This window comes from Macrotis lagotis, chromosome 1 (genome assembly GCF_037893015.1).
Source record: "Macrotis lagotis isolate mMagLag1 chromosome 1, bilby.v1.9.chrom.fasta, whole genome shotgun sequence".
Taxonomy (NCBI): Eukaryota; Metazoa; Chordata; class Mammalia; order Peramelemorphia; family Peramelidae; genus Macrotis; species Macrotis lagotis.
In genome coordinates, this window is record NC_133658.1 from 707,679,366 (window position 1) to 707,693,073 (window position 13,708).

The 13,708-nt window shown below is 33.6% G+C and overlaps 1 protein-coding gene across 23 annotated transcripts in view; it reads left to right on the plus strand.

Annotated features, from left to right (window-relative positions):
- Window positions 1-13,708, plus strand: part of BAZ2B (bromodomain adjacent to zinc finger domain 2B) — a 341,329-nt gene that overhangs the window by 288,081 nt on the left and 39,540 nt on the right. For all 23 annotated transcript variants that reach the window (XM_074215885.1, XM_074215897.1, XM_074215888.1 and 20 more), the window contains 4 exons: window positions 4,803-4,943; window positions 6,829-7,083; window positions 8,849-9,063; window positions 11,159-11,233. In XM_074215885.1, coding sequence (XP_074071986.1) covers window positions 4,803-4,943; window positions 6,829-7,083; window positions 8,849-9,063; window positions 11,159-11,233 — 686 coding nt within the window. The remainder of the gene's footprint in view (window positions 1-4,802; window positions 4,944-6,828; window positions 7,084-8,848; window positions 9,064-11,158; window positions 11,234-13,708) is intronic.

Sequence of the window (13,708 nt, forward strand, 5' to 3'; positions counted from 1 at the left end):
TATGTGTGTATAGTACATTTGAGCATCATTTTTTCAGAATGGTGCTGTATACTATGTTTTCCTGGATAAGTTCATTTCTAAGCAATCCTGTTCATCATTTCTTATAGCACAATAATATTCCATCACAACCATATACCACAACTTGTTCAGCCATTTCCTAACTGATCCTTATGCCCCATAGTTTTCAATTCTTTACCTCCACAAGAAGATCTTCTATAACTATTTTTGTACATAAGAGTTCCTTTGGGCAAAAAACTCTTTGAGATATAGACCTAGTAATTTTATTGCTAGGTCAAAGATTTACATAGCTTTATAGCCTTTGGAGCATAGTTCCAAATGGAACCTCTTACCTGTAAAATTCTACTATCTTTGCCCTTAAAATTTTCTAACCTGTTTAAAAACATATTCCAGGGGACGGCTAGGTGGATAAAGCACCAGCCTTGGAGTCAGGAGTACCTGGGTTCAAATCCGGTCTTAGACACTTAATAATTACCTAGCTGTGTGGTCTTGGGCAAGCCACTTAACCCCCATTTGCCTTGCAAAAAAACCCTAAAAAAATATTCCAGAAACACAGTTTTTGAAAATTAAAAAAAAATGCATCACCTTCCAATTAATTTGGTCTGTTGTTGTTCAATCTTATATCCTATTTCTAGAGACCCTATTTGGGGGTCTTTTGGCAGAAATACCAGAGCAATTTGCCATTAGTTTATAAGAACAGCTAATTATCAGAGAAGATGGAAATTTATTAGCTGTATTTCAACAAAAAATTTTGAATAATTCATAATTGAAAAATAAGTATTGTGATTTGAGCTTTGTATATTTTCCCCTTGTGACAGTCATTGAAATGAATTACAGAATAATTGAACTTAATACCAGATCATGGAATCACTGTATCATAAAGACTTTCAAAAGTACTGAAGTATATTCAATCACATTATTTTTAATATTATAATATTTTAGTGATAATCTATCTCTTAATTTAAGAGTTGTTCTTTACTGATGACAAAATTAATTTTAAAAAATATTTTATCTTATGCTTATAAAATTTCTATTTTTATACTATGCAGAATTTGTTAGTTCAATTTATATATGTGTGTATAATGTATATAAAGACATATATTCAGGTAGGTGCTCAAAAAATATTTACTTAGGGATACATAGTCAAAGAAGGCTGGGGACCACTGCCACTCTGGGATTTTGGGATCACCTAGTTTCTCAATTCCTAAAACTTATTTCTTCTCATGCATTTGATTGAGAGAGGAAGGGGCACACAGGCAAAACTCATGCCCAAGTTGGGTCAGTGTTTATATTTCCTCCTTAGTAAGGCAAAAGCAACCACAAAATTCATAGCCACAAAATTCCTAAAATATATTTAGGAATGAGAAATGTACTCCTTTCAGAAAAGTCTTAAAATTGCAGTATCTTTTAAAATCATAAATGCATGCTTGTTTGTATAAATATATATTTTTATAAAATGTTGGCAACTCATAAAGAATTTGAAAAGAGGTCAAGTTTTTTAGATGTGAATATATATATTAGGCTGCCATTTAGTCCTCTGGTAAGGAGCCACATGAAATCCTTCCCATTCTCATTCTTTGCCCCTTAAGAGCAATATTTTATGCATTTAAGGATTGAACAGTATTGCAATGCTAAAATTCACTTCTGAAAATGAAGAATTTGTGTTAATTCACAGAGGGATCCTTTGTTGTAAGCATTAGTAATACTATCTGCCTTAACTTATGTGACCTTGGGCAAGACAATTAACCTCCCTTGGTTTCTGTTTCTTTCTTGGTGAAATGAGAGCATGAGAATAAATAACCTCTCAGGGCCCTTCTAGTTCTCTGGAGCTATGGTCCTAGGAATCAAATGGTATGAGAATCTGTCACATGGGATGGCAAGTTCTGACCCCGACTCATGCATAAATCCTGCCCCTACAACCTCCTAGATGCTCTAAGTTCATAAGTAATAAGCACTATGGTATAATTCTTTAGTATAAAATATCTTACATGATAGCCAACAGAGGAAAAGTGCCCAAAAACAGTATTCACAGCAATTCCAGCACCTATATGTGAATTTAAACAGAATCTGTGTAATACCAACCACCTTTTGTTAACTTCTCCAATAAAGGAAGAAGATGAGGAATAGGGATAAAGAATTTAGGGGAAGAGGGCACAATGAAGATAATTGGAGGGACAATTTGATGAATAACATCTCTGAATAAAAATGAGCAACAAAGTGGAATATAACAGTGAATTGTGAAGTTTTTGCCTTTTTCACTTGACTATTTTACTCCTTTCCTTCTCAAGTAGAAGTCAAGAGTCCAGAGGGAGTGAGTCATTCATTGACTTTTTGGTTATGCATCAACATTTTGTATAGAGATGACTATGGGTTCTGAAAGGGTATGTCAATAGAACTGAAGCCCTGACAGATTCTATCAACTGAATTAGCATTATGATCAGTTAATAATTCAAGGCCCTTTATATATAAGGTTTATTACAGCAGCATTAAAAGTGGCCCAGCCTTTTGGACTCCCTTCCATTTCTGCAGTTTTGATAACAAAGTGGTAGAAAGTAGGAGTAGGCTACTACAATTAACTCAGTTTCTAGACTCACAGGGAAATCAGTGATTTGGCAGAGTTATGGCATAAATCCAAAAGCAACAAGTATAATTTGTAGGGGCATTACATTGCTCATGATTACTATTTGCAGAAAGATTTGCCATGAAAATAATTGTATTTCATGTGGAATCATCCGATGAACAAGATGAAGAGGTACTGAGATTCTATGAAGAAACATACTCTGACATTCTGTATCTTCTATATAAAGTTGGATATATAACAGGTTGGAAAAAATAGGGATTTGAAAAAAACAGGAAATTCAATAGCTTGTAATCTATGCAAAATGGCTAGGCCTATATACATGATTTTTTTTTTCAGGAAGGGAAATGGGGTGTTGATTGTGACAAAGTAACATTACCAAAAAAAATGGAATTGTTTTGACTGACAAAACTAATATGGGAGTCATTTCTGAAACAGTTATCATCACCAAATTGTTACTTCAAAGGTCAAAATTAATATAAAATTAGAAGAAAATAAAAGAGAAATATATAATATATAATTAAAATAACTTGAATATGACCTTCTTAGTAAGCTCTAGATGTAGCTGGGAGCCACAGTGGATAGAGCTCTGAGCCTGCAACTAAGATCTATGTCCAGTTTTAAACATGGCATTTGACATTTACTAGCTATGTGACCCTTAGCAAGTCACTTCTTTTTCATTTTCCTCAATTTTAAAATATAATAATAGAATCTACTTCATAGGGCTGTTGGGAGGATTGTTGAGAGAATAACATTGTACTGAATACATTAAAAAATCAGAATATTCAAAGCATTTTCCATAAAGTCTATAGTCATTCATATGGGTTTGGCTTAACTATCAGCACAGGAAATAGATAAATGAAAATGCCCACTGTATAGATTATGATATTTAGTTGAACCATAGAACTTGTCCATCATTATATATGTCTTGGAGAGTCACTTCAAATTGATGATGAACTAAGCCCAGAATTTAAAAGAAGTGGACTGAGTTGTCTTTGGGAAATTGAACAGTTTTTAATAGCCACTCTTTGCCTTTAAAAAAAGTCCATATTTTCAACACAGTCTTCTGATAAAGTACTGTGGCAGTAAGTCATAGAATACTATAGTGTCTAAAGAATTAAAAGGATCACCCAAAGGACTACAGATAATTGCATGGTAAAATTGAGCAACTTAAAACACATTACATATAGGAATAAACCCTCAGGAGAAGGGGATGACATCAGAAATAGAGGATATCACTAGAGAAATGTACAAATTTCTCTGTATGAAATACATATAAAGAAAAAGAGGGATGGTGATAATGAGGGATAAGCAGTAGACGGTCTTATCTATTGTATAACATTTGGTGTTCTTCCAATGTCAAGAAAAGAGAAAAGCATCTAGCATTTGGTATGGATCTTGTATGGTGAATTGAATTATGAGAGTCACCTGGGCAGCTATGTGGCACAATGAATGGAGAGTGTTGGAGTCAGGAAGAATTGAACATAAATCTGCTCTAGAAACTCTGTGATCTTGGGAAGTCACTTAACCTCTGTCTGCTTCAATTTTCCTATCTCTAAAATGTGGATAATAATAGCACCTATCTCTGAGGATTGTTATGACAATAAAATGAGATATTCCTAAAGAGCTTTATAAACTTTAAAATGCTATATACATTATTCTTTTTATTAAACAAGATGATTTGCATTGATGGAAGCAGCACTCACATCATTGATGATAGTGGTGGAGTCCTTTATACCAACTTTGTTATATGTCTTAGCTATATTTTGTTGAAATTAGAGTAGGTCTCATGAGCCTAATTCAGATGGACCACATTTTAATAGATATGTTAAAAGTCCTAATTTGAAGCATAAAAGATAATCTTTAACAAGAAATGATAATTACTCCAGATCTCATAAATAAATCTCCTAAGAGGGATGTGACCTGTACTTTTGTTTATGAAATTAATAACCTTAGTTATAAATCACTTTGTGATTTATAAAGCACATTTCTTAATATTTTGAAAAGTTATGAATTTCATTGTTTCCAAGTTACAATGGAGAAAACTGAGTGCTAAAGTGGTTGTAAGTCTTTCTCCAGTGCCTCACCTAAAACAGGTCAAGAATAACAAATATGTATACTGTTCTGTGTCTCCCCCTTCATTTTTTCAAATGCACATATTATGTTAAGGGAAATACATAGAGCTTTTTTTTTTCTTTCAATGAAGGAAAAAGAAAGATTGAAGCAAGAAAAACGTGATGAAAAAAGATTAAATAAAGAACGCAAATTAGAGCAACGAAGATTAGAATTAGAAATGGCAAAGGAACTAAAGAAGCCTAATGAAGATATGTGCTTAGCCGACCAAAAGGTAATCGTTATCTTGTTAACCTATTTAAAAAATTTTATAATCTCTTTCCCAATTTCAGGTAGAACTTGGGAACTTAAGTTTAACTCTTTAGAGAATAGAGACCCGTCACATTCTCGGCATCTCACTAGGGAAGACTCCATTAGTTATTTCCTCACACATAGGGAAAATCTGTTTATTGTCAGAGTCTTGGCCATCATATTCCATCTCCACATTCAGGGATCAATCTGTAACACAGCAGCTAAACCTGAAGAATAAAAGGACATTGTTTTCTTCCTCTCAGGTCATTCCTCCTTGATTGTGTACAGGTGGCATTCTTCACATTGCCCCAACACTTAAAATATTAATGTTTCTGAAAGCAACCACTAATGTAATAAACAGAACTTATAGTGGATATAGCTTTCTATTCAATAGTAATGTTCCAAAAACCAACGTAGGCATTTTTCTGGATCTGTGATCTGTGACCTCATCCATTTCCATCATCAGTGTGGATGTTACCACCATCACACTAGCTCTCTTTCCAAAAATATCTTTTTATTCTGTGTATTTTTTGCCTGTTTCCCCATAAATCTTCCGTAAGGGATCTTTGTAACAGTGTTGAAACTTTGTTCTAGATACTTTAATATTTCATGAGTACCAATAATATCCTTTGCTTTCCACTACATAATCAGCCCACACCTTCTTTTCTAAGTGTTTCCTTAAGAATGACTTTTTACAGCACTTCTTAACATACAAATAATAACATCTGGCAGCCTATTTGTAATAATTGATGAAGAGGTGTTTTTCTTGTGAATTCAAAAGATAATGTGATCTAGGAATAGATGATTATAATGCATCTTCCCCCCATGCTATCTTTTTACATGACGTTCATTTGAAATATGAATAATTATTCCTTGAATACATCAGTCATTTCAAAAAAACTATCATTTCATCAGATGTGGGCACTTGTGTCACTTACAATGTATATCAATGTATATCAAAACATCTTTATACTAAAGTAGATCTTTTAAAAAGTCACCACCTGGTGATTAGTCTTTATGATGAATCTTTGCAAATTTAGCTCATCCATGAATGACAGATATATAGTCCAACACAGGATCAGTATTCATTGGGGCTTATACTCTGAAGTTATAGGCTCAGACCTTTAGCATCCTGGTGAAACCTATGAATCCCTTCTCAAAATAAAATTTTTAAATATATAAAATCAAATAGAGAATTATCAAGGAAATCAATTATTGAATTATACTTATCAGCATAATTAAAAATAAATTAACAGACATTAGGTTAAAAACACCTGCTTAATAAAAATATTGGAAGTTCTTCCATGTAATGGGATATTAAAAATGCAATTTGCTAACCTTTTTTTTAAAGGCCACAAGTACTAGTTTTGTATTGACTTTAAGTTGTATAATGCTCAAAATCACTACAGTATTACTGGAAGCATCTTTTATTATCAGCTTTAGCATTTATGTATCAAGCATCATCTTTGTCAGCTTAACTTCACTTTGTTAGGTGACCCCAGGGTCATCAGTATACCCTGTTGACACAGATTGTACCTGATACAAATCTAGATATCTTGTAAATGCATATCCCAACTCACCCCCCCAAAATAATGTAGATGGATTATTAGTTCAAATCATTCATCACTGTTAGAATGGCAGTAGTATTTTCCTATATAGATGAATGACAGCATTTTTGTTCTCATTTACCTTGCAAAAAAATATGGAATTAAGTTATTCTACTATATTTCTTTAATTCATACAATCCATATGTTATTGAAATTCTGGTAATTGAACAAAAACTCCATAGAAAATTAAACTTCCTAGCAATGTACATTTCTGTTATGTACAAACTCAAGTGACATCTGATTTTATCTTTTTGTTTCCAGCCCTTACCAGAGTTACCACGCATCCCGGGACTTGTTCTCTCTGGAAGTACCTTTTCAGACTGTCTCATGGTGGTACAATTCTTAAGAAATTTTGGTAAAGTTCTAGGGTTCGATATGAACATTGATGTCCCAAATCTGAGTGTTCTTCAAGAGGGATTGCTCAATATAGGAGACAGCATGGGTGAAGTCCAGGACTTACTTGTGAGGCTCCTCTCTGCCGCTGTCTGTGATCCCGGCGTAATAACAGGATACAAGGTAAAAAAACACACACACACACACACTCTCTCTCTCTCTCTCTCTCTCCCTCTCTCCCTCTCTCCCTCTCTCTCTCTCTCTCTCTCTCTCTCTCTCTCTCTCACACACACACACACACACACACACGCACACACACAAAGACACAAATATACATATACACACTCCTTAAAAATTTTAGTCATCAGTTTAAATTGATTACTTTTTTGTACAGCATTAGATTATGTGCATTGAATAATTAAGTACTTTGATTACTTTGTTACTCTTAAGATAAAATCAGAGAAAGTTAAGTATTTTATGCTAAATAACTATTAGTATTACTTGATGTCTGAATCCAGACAAGGTCATACCAGAATAAGCTTATAAAGAAAGCAGTGGTTCTCAAAGGGTTTGCTTTGTGCAGGAGGCTTTTGCTAGTTTGCACTTACCCACTTCTCTACCACCCAAAGTCCCCTTCCTAATGCATATGTATATTGTAAATTATACAAACATATACATATGGATATGGGGGGAAAAGAGAGTGAGGAGCTATTTTCATGTTGTCCTATCCCATTGATTATGAATTTCTGGATAGCAGAAGCCATGTTATTTTTTCTTTTTTTTTTTTTGTATCTCCAGTATTTGTCATAGTTTCTGGCACATAGTAAGCACTTAATAAATGTCTGTTGACTGAATGACCATATCAAACTTATGTGCTGAACCTTCATATCCCTGCACTTTCACATTCTCCAAACCCAACTCCCAAGCTGCCTTGGGGAAAGCAAAGAAGAAAATGAATGCTGGGTTGGGGGAGGAAAACCCAGATTACAAATGGTCTAGATTCAGATTGCCAAGAAATTTTCTTTCAGTATTCCACAGTTCTTCATACCAAAGAGTACCATTCAATGGACCAAAAATAGTTAAATAAAAAAGAACTACTGATAGAGAATCCTGACTAGGTAATTCTAATTTCCATGACCTTAAGAATACCCTGTTAGTATGGGGATAAAGACAAATAGTTTATAGCTTTTATACCCTTTAATTCAATTAGCATTCTTGGAATGGTTTGTAATTAGTCTGAAATTCCTTTGAATAATTGGGGTAATCCAGACACCCACGGGTTGCTGACAAGATTTGAAGAATATCTCTTATTAATTGGAATCTTAACTTCCAGGGTTCAGCAAGAACCATGACAACTTTAGATACATGTAGTACATAGAACATCGATGGGATTCACTACATTTTTGAGTGGAGGTACATCATATGTTTGGGTATATATCTAACTCCAGTTAAGAAACATCTTAACATTCCAATAAAAACTATATGTTCTAATATTTTCAAGTATGAAAAGAAGTTAAGAGACATAGTTTATAGATTTCCTTTTGATCCCTCCATTCATCTATTACTTCCCTCTAGAGATCAGATGAGCTATGAAAGACATCACAGACTAATATGTGCAAGTGTCAGTATCCACACCTAGTACAATAGGAAATGTAGGAAACTTGATACAGTCAGTAGTAGTAATTGAAAATGAATCCATAAAGTCACACATGGAAAGACTTCCAACCTCTGCTTAATGAAGCATGTAAGTGCTCTCACATAAACACATACACACACATCGGGGAAGGTACAAGTATTAGACTGTCTTTTGATTTCCATTGAGAACATGTGGCCCCTGTTCAGAATATATGTCATTATCCTAGTACTTTAATTTTGATATGCTTACTATTGCAGAAGGTTGTATTTGTAAATGTCTACGAATAATTTAAAAAAACTAAACTTTTTACAGGCCAAAACAACCCTTGGGGAACACTTACTGAACGTTGGTGTCAACCGCGACAATGTTTCTGAGATCTTGCAGATTTTTATGGAAGCCCATTGTGGACAAACTGAACTTACAGAAAGTCTAAAGACAAAAGCTTTTCAGGCACACACTCCAGCTCAGAAAGCATCAGTACTTGCTTTTCTCATTAATGAGCTAGCATGTAGCAAGAGTGTTGTAAGGTGAGAGTATCCTAACCACTTTCCTATGATTTCATAATCCATTATGTTGATTATTTTTTGTATTTCTTCCTTGACATTCATAGTGACTTGTAGGGTTTTTAAAAAATATGGATTAAAATTAAAAGATGTATGGACTAATGTATAAAATTAGTTGCAATTTAATATTCCTGTTAAGTTCATTGTGAACACTGGCCATTTCAAGAACTATCATCATTGGGAGGGATGAGAACTGTACCTTCTTTTTTCTTTGCTTCTTAATTTCCTTGATGTTTTATGGGACCTAATAAGCATAATTATCTTCTCATGGAGCATTTTCACTAGCAACTGTGAGTATTCTCCTAAAGTTGTCATACAGACAAGAGAAAAGCATTCTATTTAATAGATTCACATTTATTTGATTTCTGTTATGGAGTCATAGTAACAAACAAGTTTGTACTATAACTCTGCTAATTATTGATTACTTGGACAAATACTTTGTTAAGGTAATTAAAGGAAAGACTTGTTAAACAATGGACCCCACACATTCCTTTTCCAGGGAGTTGCCAATGTGAAGTATGAGCCACAGATTTTGAAAACATGGGATTCCCCTTGCTGGCTAAGTCCATTTAGGCCAGTATTATTTTACTAGCACCATCATATTATACTCCATAGCTAAAATCTAATGATTTTCTACTTTGACATTATCCGTTAAGTTTAGATAATAGTTTCTCTAATTAGGCATTTATGACCCTTTCAGGCAAAAATTTGTTTGAACCAATTTTAATACATTTGTATTCTGCCAGTGCTATTAATTTGCAAGTAAGCAATTCTATATGTTCATTGTTATTATAATATTTAATATAATTTAGATTATGTTAAATTTTAACTCCTCTTGCTTATTCTAGACATTAAAAATATCAGAGTCCTTCATTTTAATGTTTCATGCTTTGTGATCAAGATCCCTATTCACCTTATCTTTCTCATTCATAATTTATAGTTTCAGCCATGTCCCATTTCTCATCATTTAATTTCCAAGAAAAAAGATAATATCAAACTATGCAGGGCTTTAGATTCTAATGAATTAATTTTTGTATAGCTACATTTTGTACACTTTAGCACAGTTCCAGGCACATAGATAAATAAATTTTATCTCCAGTACAGTGTTTTAAATGAACAGCAACTTAAATTCCAAAGAATATACAAACTGTATATTTTCATGAAGAAATCTTTTCATTCAAGAGACAATTCTGTGCCTGAGAGTTGCTTAACAGATGGTGATAAAAATTGTAATATTGAATAAAGGATGAAAAATGAATAGTTTTCAGTGATGCTGAAGTGCATTTTAATCATGTATGTTATGGCTTTTACCCTGGGTTTAAATATGTAATTTTATTGAAGAATTTACAACTTCTGATAGCACACATTTCATACTATATCAAGATTGTGTGTGTGTGTGTGTGTGTGTGTGTGTGTGTTGGTGGATGGGTGGGTGGATAGGGACTGGACTTATGATTTTATTGAGAACATTTTATATTCTCTCTTGGATGAGAAATTGCACCATTGCAGATTTATATTCTTGGAATTTGCCAGGAACAATTGAGTTGTTAAGTGATTTGCCTGGACCATTATACTTCTGAGCTAGGACTTGAACACAGATTGTCTGGGCTGCAAGGTCAGCTTGAAATGTAAATTTAGTTTTAAGAAGGGTCTGGACATGTGATCTCAATAGGGTGGATAACTCCCAACGTGGAATCTCCATCCACCAATACTGATCATCAACTCCATTGTAACTAATAGTCTTAGAGAATTGGCACAGAGTACTGAGAACTAGTATAAGTCAGAGCTAGCTGAGGTCTGTCTGAACTGAGGTCTGTCTTATGACTTCAAGACTGACCCTTTATCACACTATATCATGCTGCCTCTCAGTACTCAATACTAAAGTGTAGCTAGGCCATGTGTATATGTATGTGTATATATGTTTGTGTATATGTATGTGTGAATACATATATAAAAATACACATATATTGATGCATTTTGTCAGAAGTTGAAATTTTTATACACAGGAAAATAAGTGGTAATGTTTGATATTATGTCCTTAATTTTTTTATATTGGCAGTGAAATTGACAAGAATATTGATTATATGTCAAATTTAAGGAGAGACAAATGGATGGTAGAAGGTAAACTTCGCAAGTAAGTTAAATTTCTTTAAAACTAATATTCTGATTTTTATGATATTCTGATTTTTATGCAAAGAGCAGTAAATCACTGATAGAATTAAACTGACTCACTTTGAATATAAACTTTGGAAATAGAATGCTTAATTTAAATGAAACATAAAATAAAGATAGCCCAAACCCAGGAATTATTACTGTACATAATTACATGATTAAATGAGATTATCTAATTTAGATGATTTAGATTTTGACCTAGAAAGGAATGTTTTGTATAAGTTGCTTTGTCTACCTCCTCTTTTTAAAAAATTGAAAAACTGAGGTCCAGAGAGATAAAATACTTGCCTAAAGTCATAAAGATATTTTTATAGTGACTGGCATTGAACTCAAATCTAGTCCTTTCCACTTGAACTCTTTCTGTCTTTACTAGTATTGACCTTCCTGTCTTTAAATTCTTTTTATAAAAGTTCATTTCATATTTTAAAACTTTGGGAGCTATGCAGTTCCTTTTGACATGAGTATTACCTCCTTATAGCAATTAACATTTTGTTATTTTTTACATTGTGATGCATTTAAAATTTATTTTTTTAATTATAAAGAATGTATTTATTTTGTTTTACAATTTTTCCCCCAAGCTTACTTCCCTTCCCCCACCCCCACACAGAAGACAATTTGCCAGTCTTTACATTGTTTCCATGGTATACATTGATCCCAAATTGAATGTGATGAAAAATCATATCCTTAAGGAAGAAACATAAAGTATAAGAGATAGCAAGATCAGACAATAAGATATCTGGGTTTTTTCCTAAATTAAAGGTAATAGTCCTTGGTCTTTGTTCAAACTTCACAATTCTTTCTCTGGATACAGATGGTATTCTCCATTGCAGACAGCCCCAAATTATCTCTGATTGTTGCACTGATGGAATGAGTGAGTCCATCAAGGTTGATTATTACCCCCATGTTGCTGCTGTTAGGGTGTACAGTGTTTTTCTGGTTCTGCTCATCTCACTCAGCAAATCCCTCCAGGCTTCCCTGAATTCCCAACCCTCCTGGTTTCTAATAGAACAATAGTGTTCTGTGACATACATTTACCACAGTTTGTTAAGCCATTCCCCAATTGAAGGACATTTACTTAATTTCCAATTCTTTGCCACCACAAATAGGGCTGCTATGAATATATTTTTGCACAAGTGATGTTTTTACCCTTTTTAATCATCTCTTCAGGGTTTAGACCCAGTAGTGGAATTGCTGGATCAAAGGCTTTGCACATTTTTGTTGCCTTTGGGGCATAGTTCCAAATTGCTCTCCAGAAAGGTTGGATGAGTTCACAGCTCTACCGACAATGTATTAGTGTCCCAGATTTCCCACAACCCTGCCAACAATGATCATTGTCCTTTGGCCAGTCTGAGACGTGTGAGGTGATACCTCAGAGAAGTTTTAATTTGCATTTCTCTAATAAGTAATAATTTAGAGTAATTTTTCATATGACTAAGGATTGCTTTGATCTCCTTATCTGTAAATTACCTTTTGCATATCCTTTGACCATTTGTCAATTGGGGAATGACTTTTTTTAAAAAATTTGACTCAGTTCTCTATATTTTTAGAAATGAGTCCTTTGTCAGAAACATTAGTTGTAAAGATTCTTTCCCAGTTTACTACATTTCTTTTGATCTTGATCACAGTGGTTTTGTCTGTGCAAAAGCTTTTTAATTTAATGTAATCAAAATCATCTAGTTTGTTTTTAGTGAAGTTCTCCATATCTTCCTTAGTCATAAACTGTTTCCCTTTCCATAGATCTGACAGGTAAACTACTCAGTGATCTTCTAGTTTGCTTATAATATTGTTTTTTTATGTCTAAATCCTGTATCCATTTTGATCTTATCTTGGTATAGGATGTGAAGTGTTGGCCTAATCTTGTTTCTTCCATACTAACTTCCAATTTTCCCAGCAGTTTTTATCAAAGAGAGAGTTTTATCCCAGTAGCTGAACTCTTGGGGTTTATTAAACAGCAGATTACTATAATCGTTTCCTGCTATTGCACCTAATCTATTCCACCGGTCCACCACTCTATTTCTTAGCCAAACCAAACAGTTTTGATGACTGATGCTTTATAATATAATTTCAGATCAGGTAGAGCTAAGCCATCTTCCTTTACACTTTTTTTCATGGAATCCCTGGAAATTCTTGACTTTTTATTTCTCCATATGAATTTACTTACAACTTTTTCCTAACTCATTAAAGTAATTTTTGGGAATTTTGATTGGAGGACACTAAACAGGTAGTTTAGTTTTGGTAGAATTGTCATTTTTATTACATTAGCTCGACCTATCCATGAGCAGTTGATATTTACCCAGTTATTTAAATCTGATTTAATTTGTGTGAGAAGTGTTTTGTAATTGTTTTCAAAAAGTTTCTGAGTCTGCCTTGGCAAATAGACGCCCAGGTATTGTCTGAGGTTATTTTGAATGGGATTTCTCTTTCTAGCTCTTCCTGC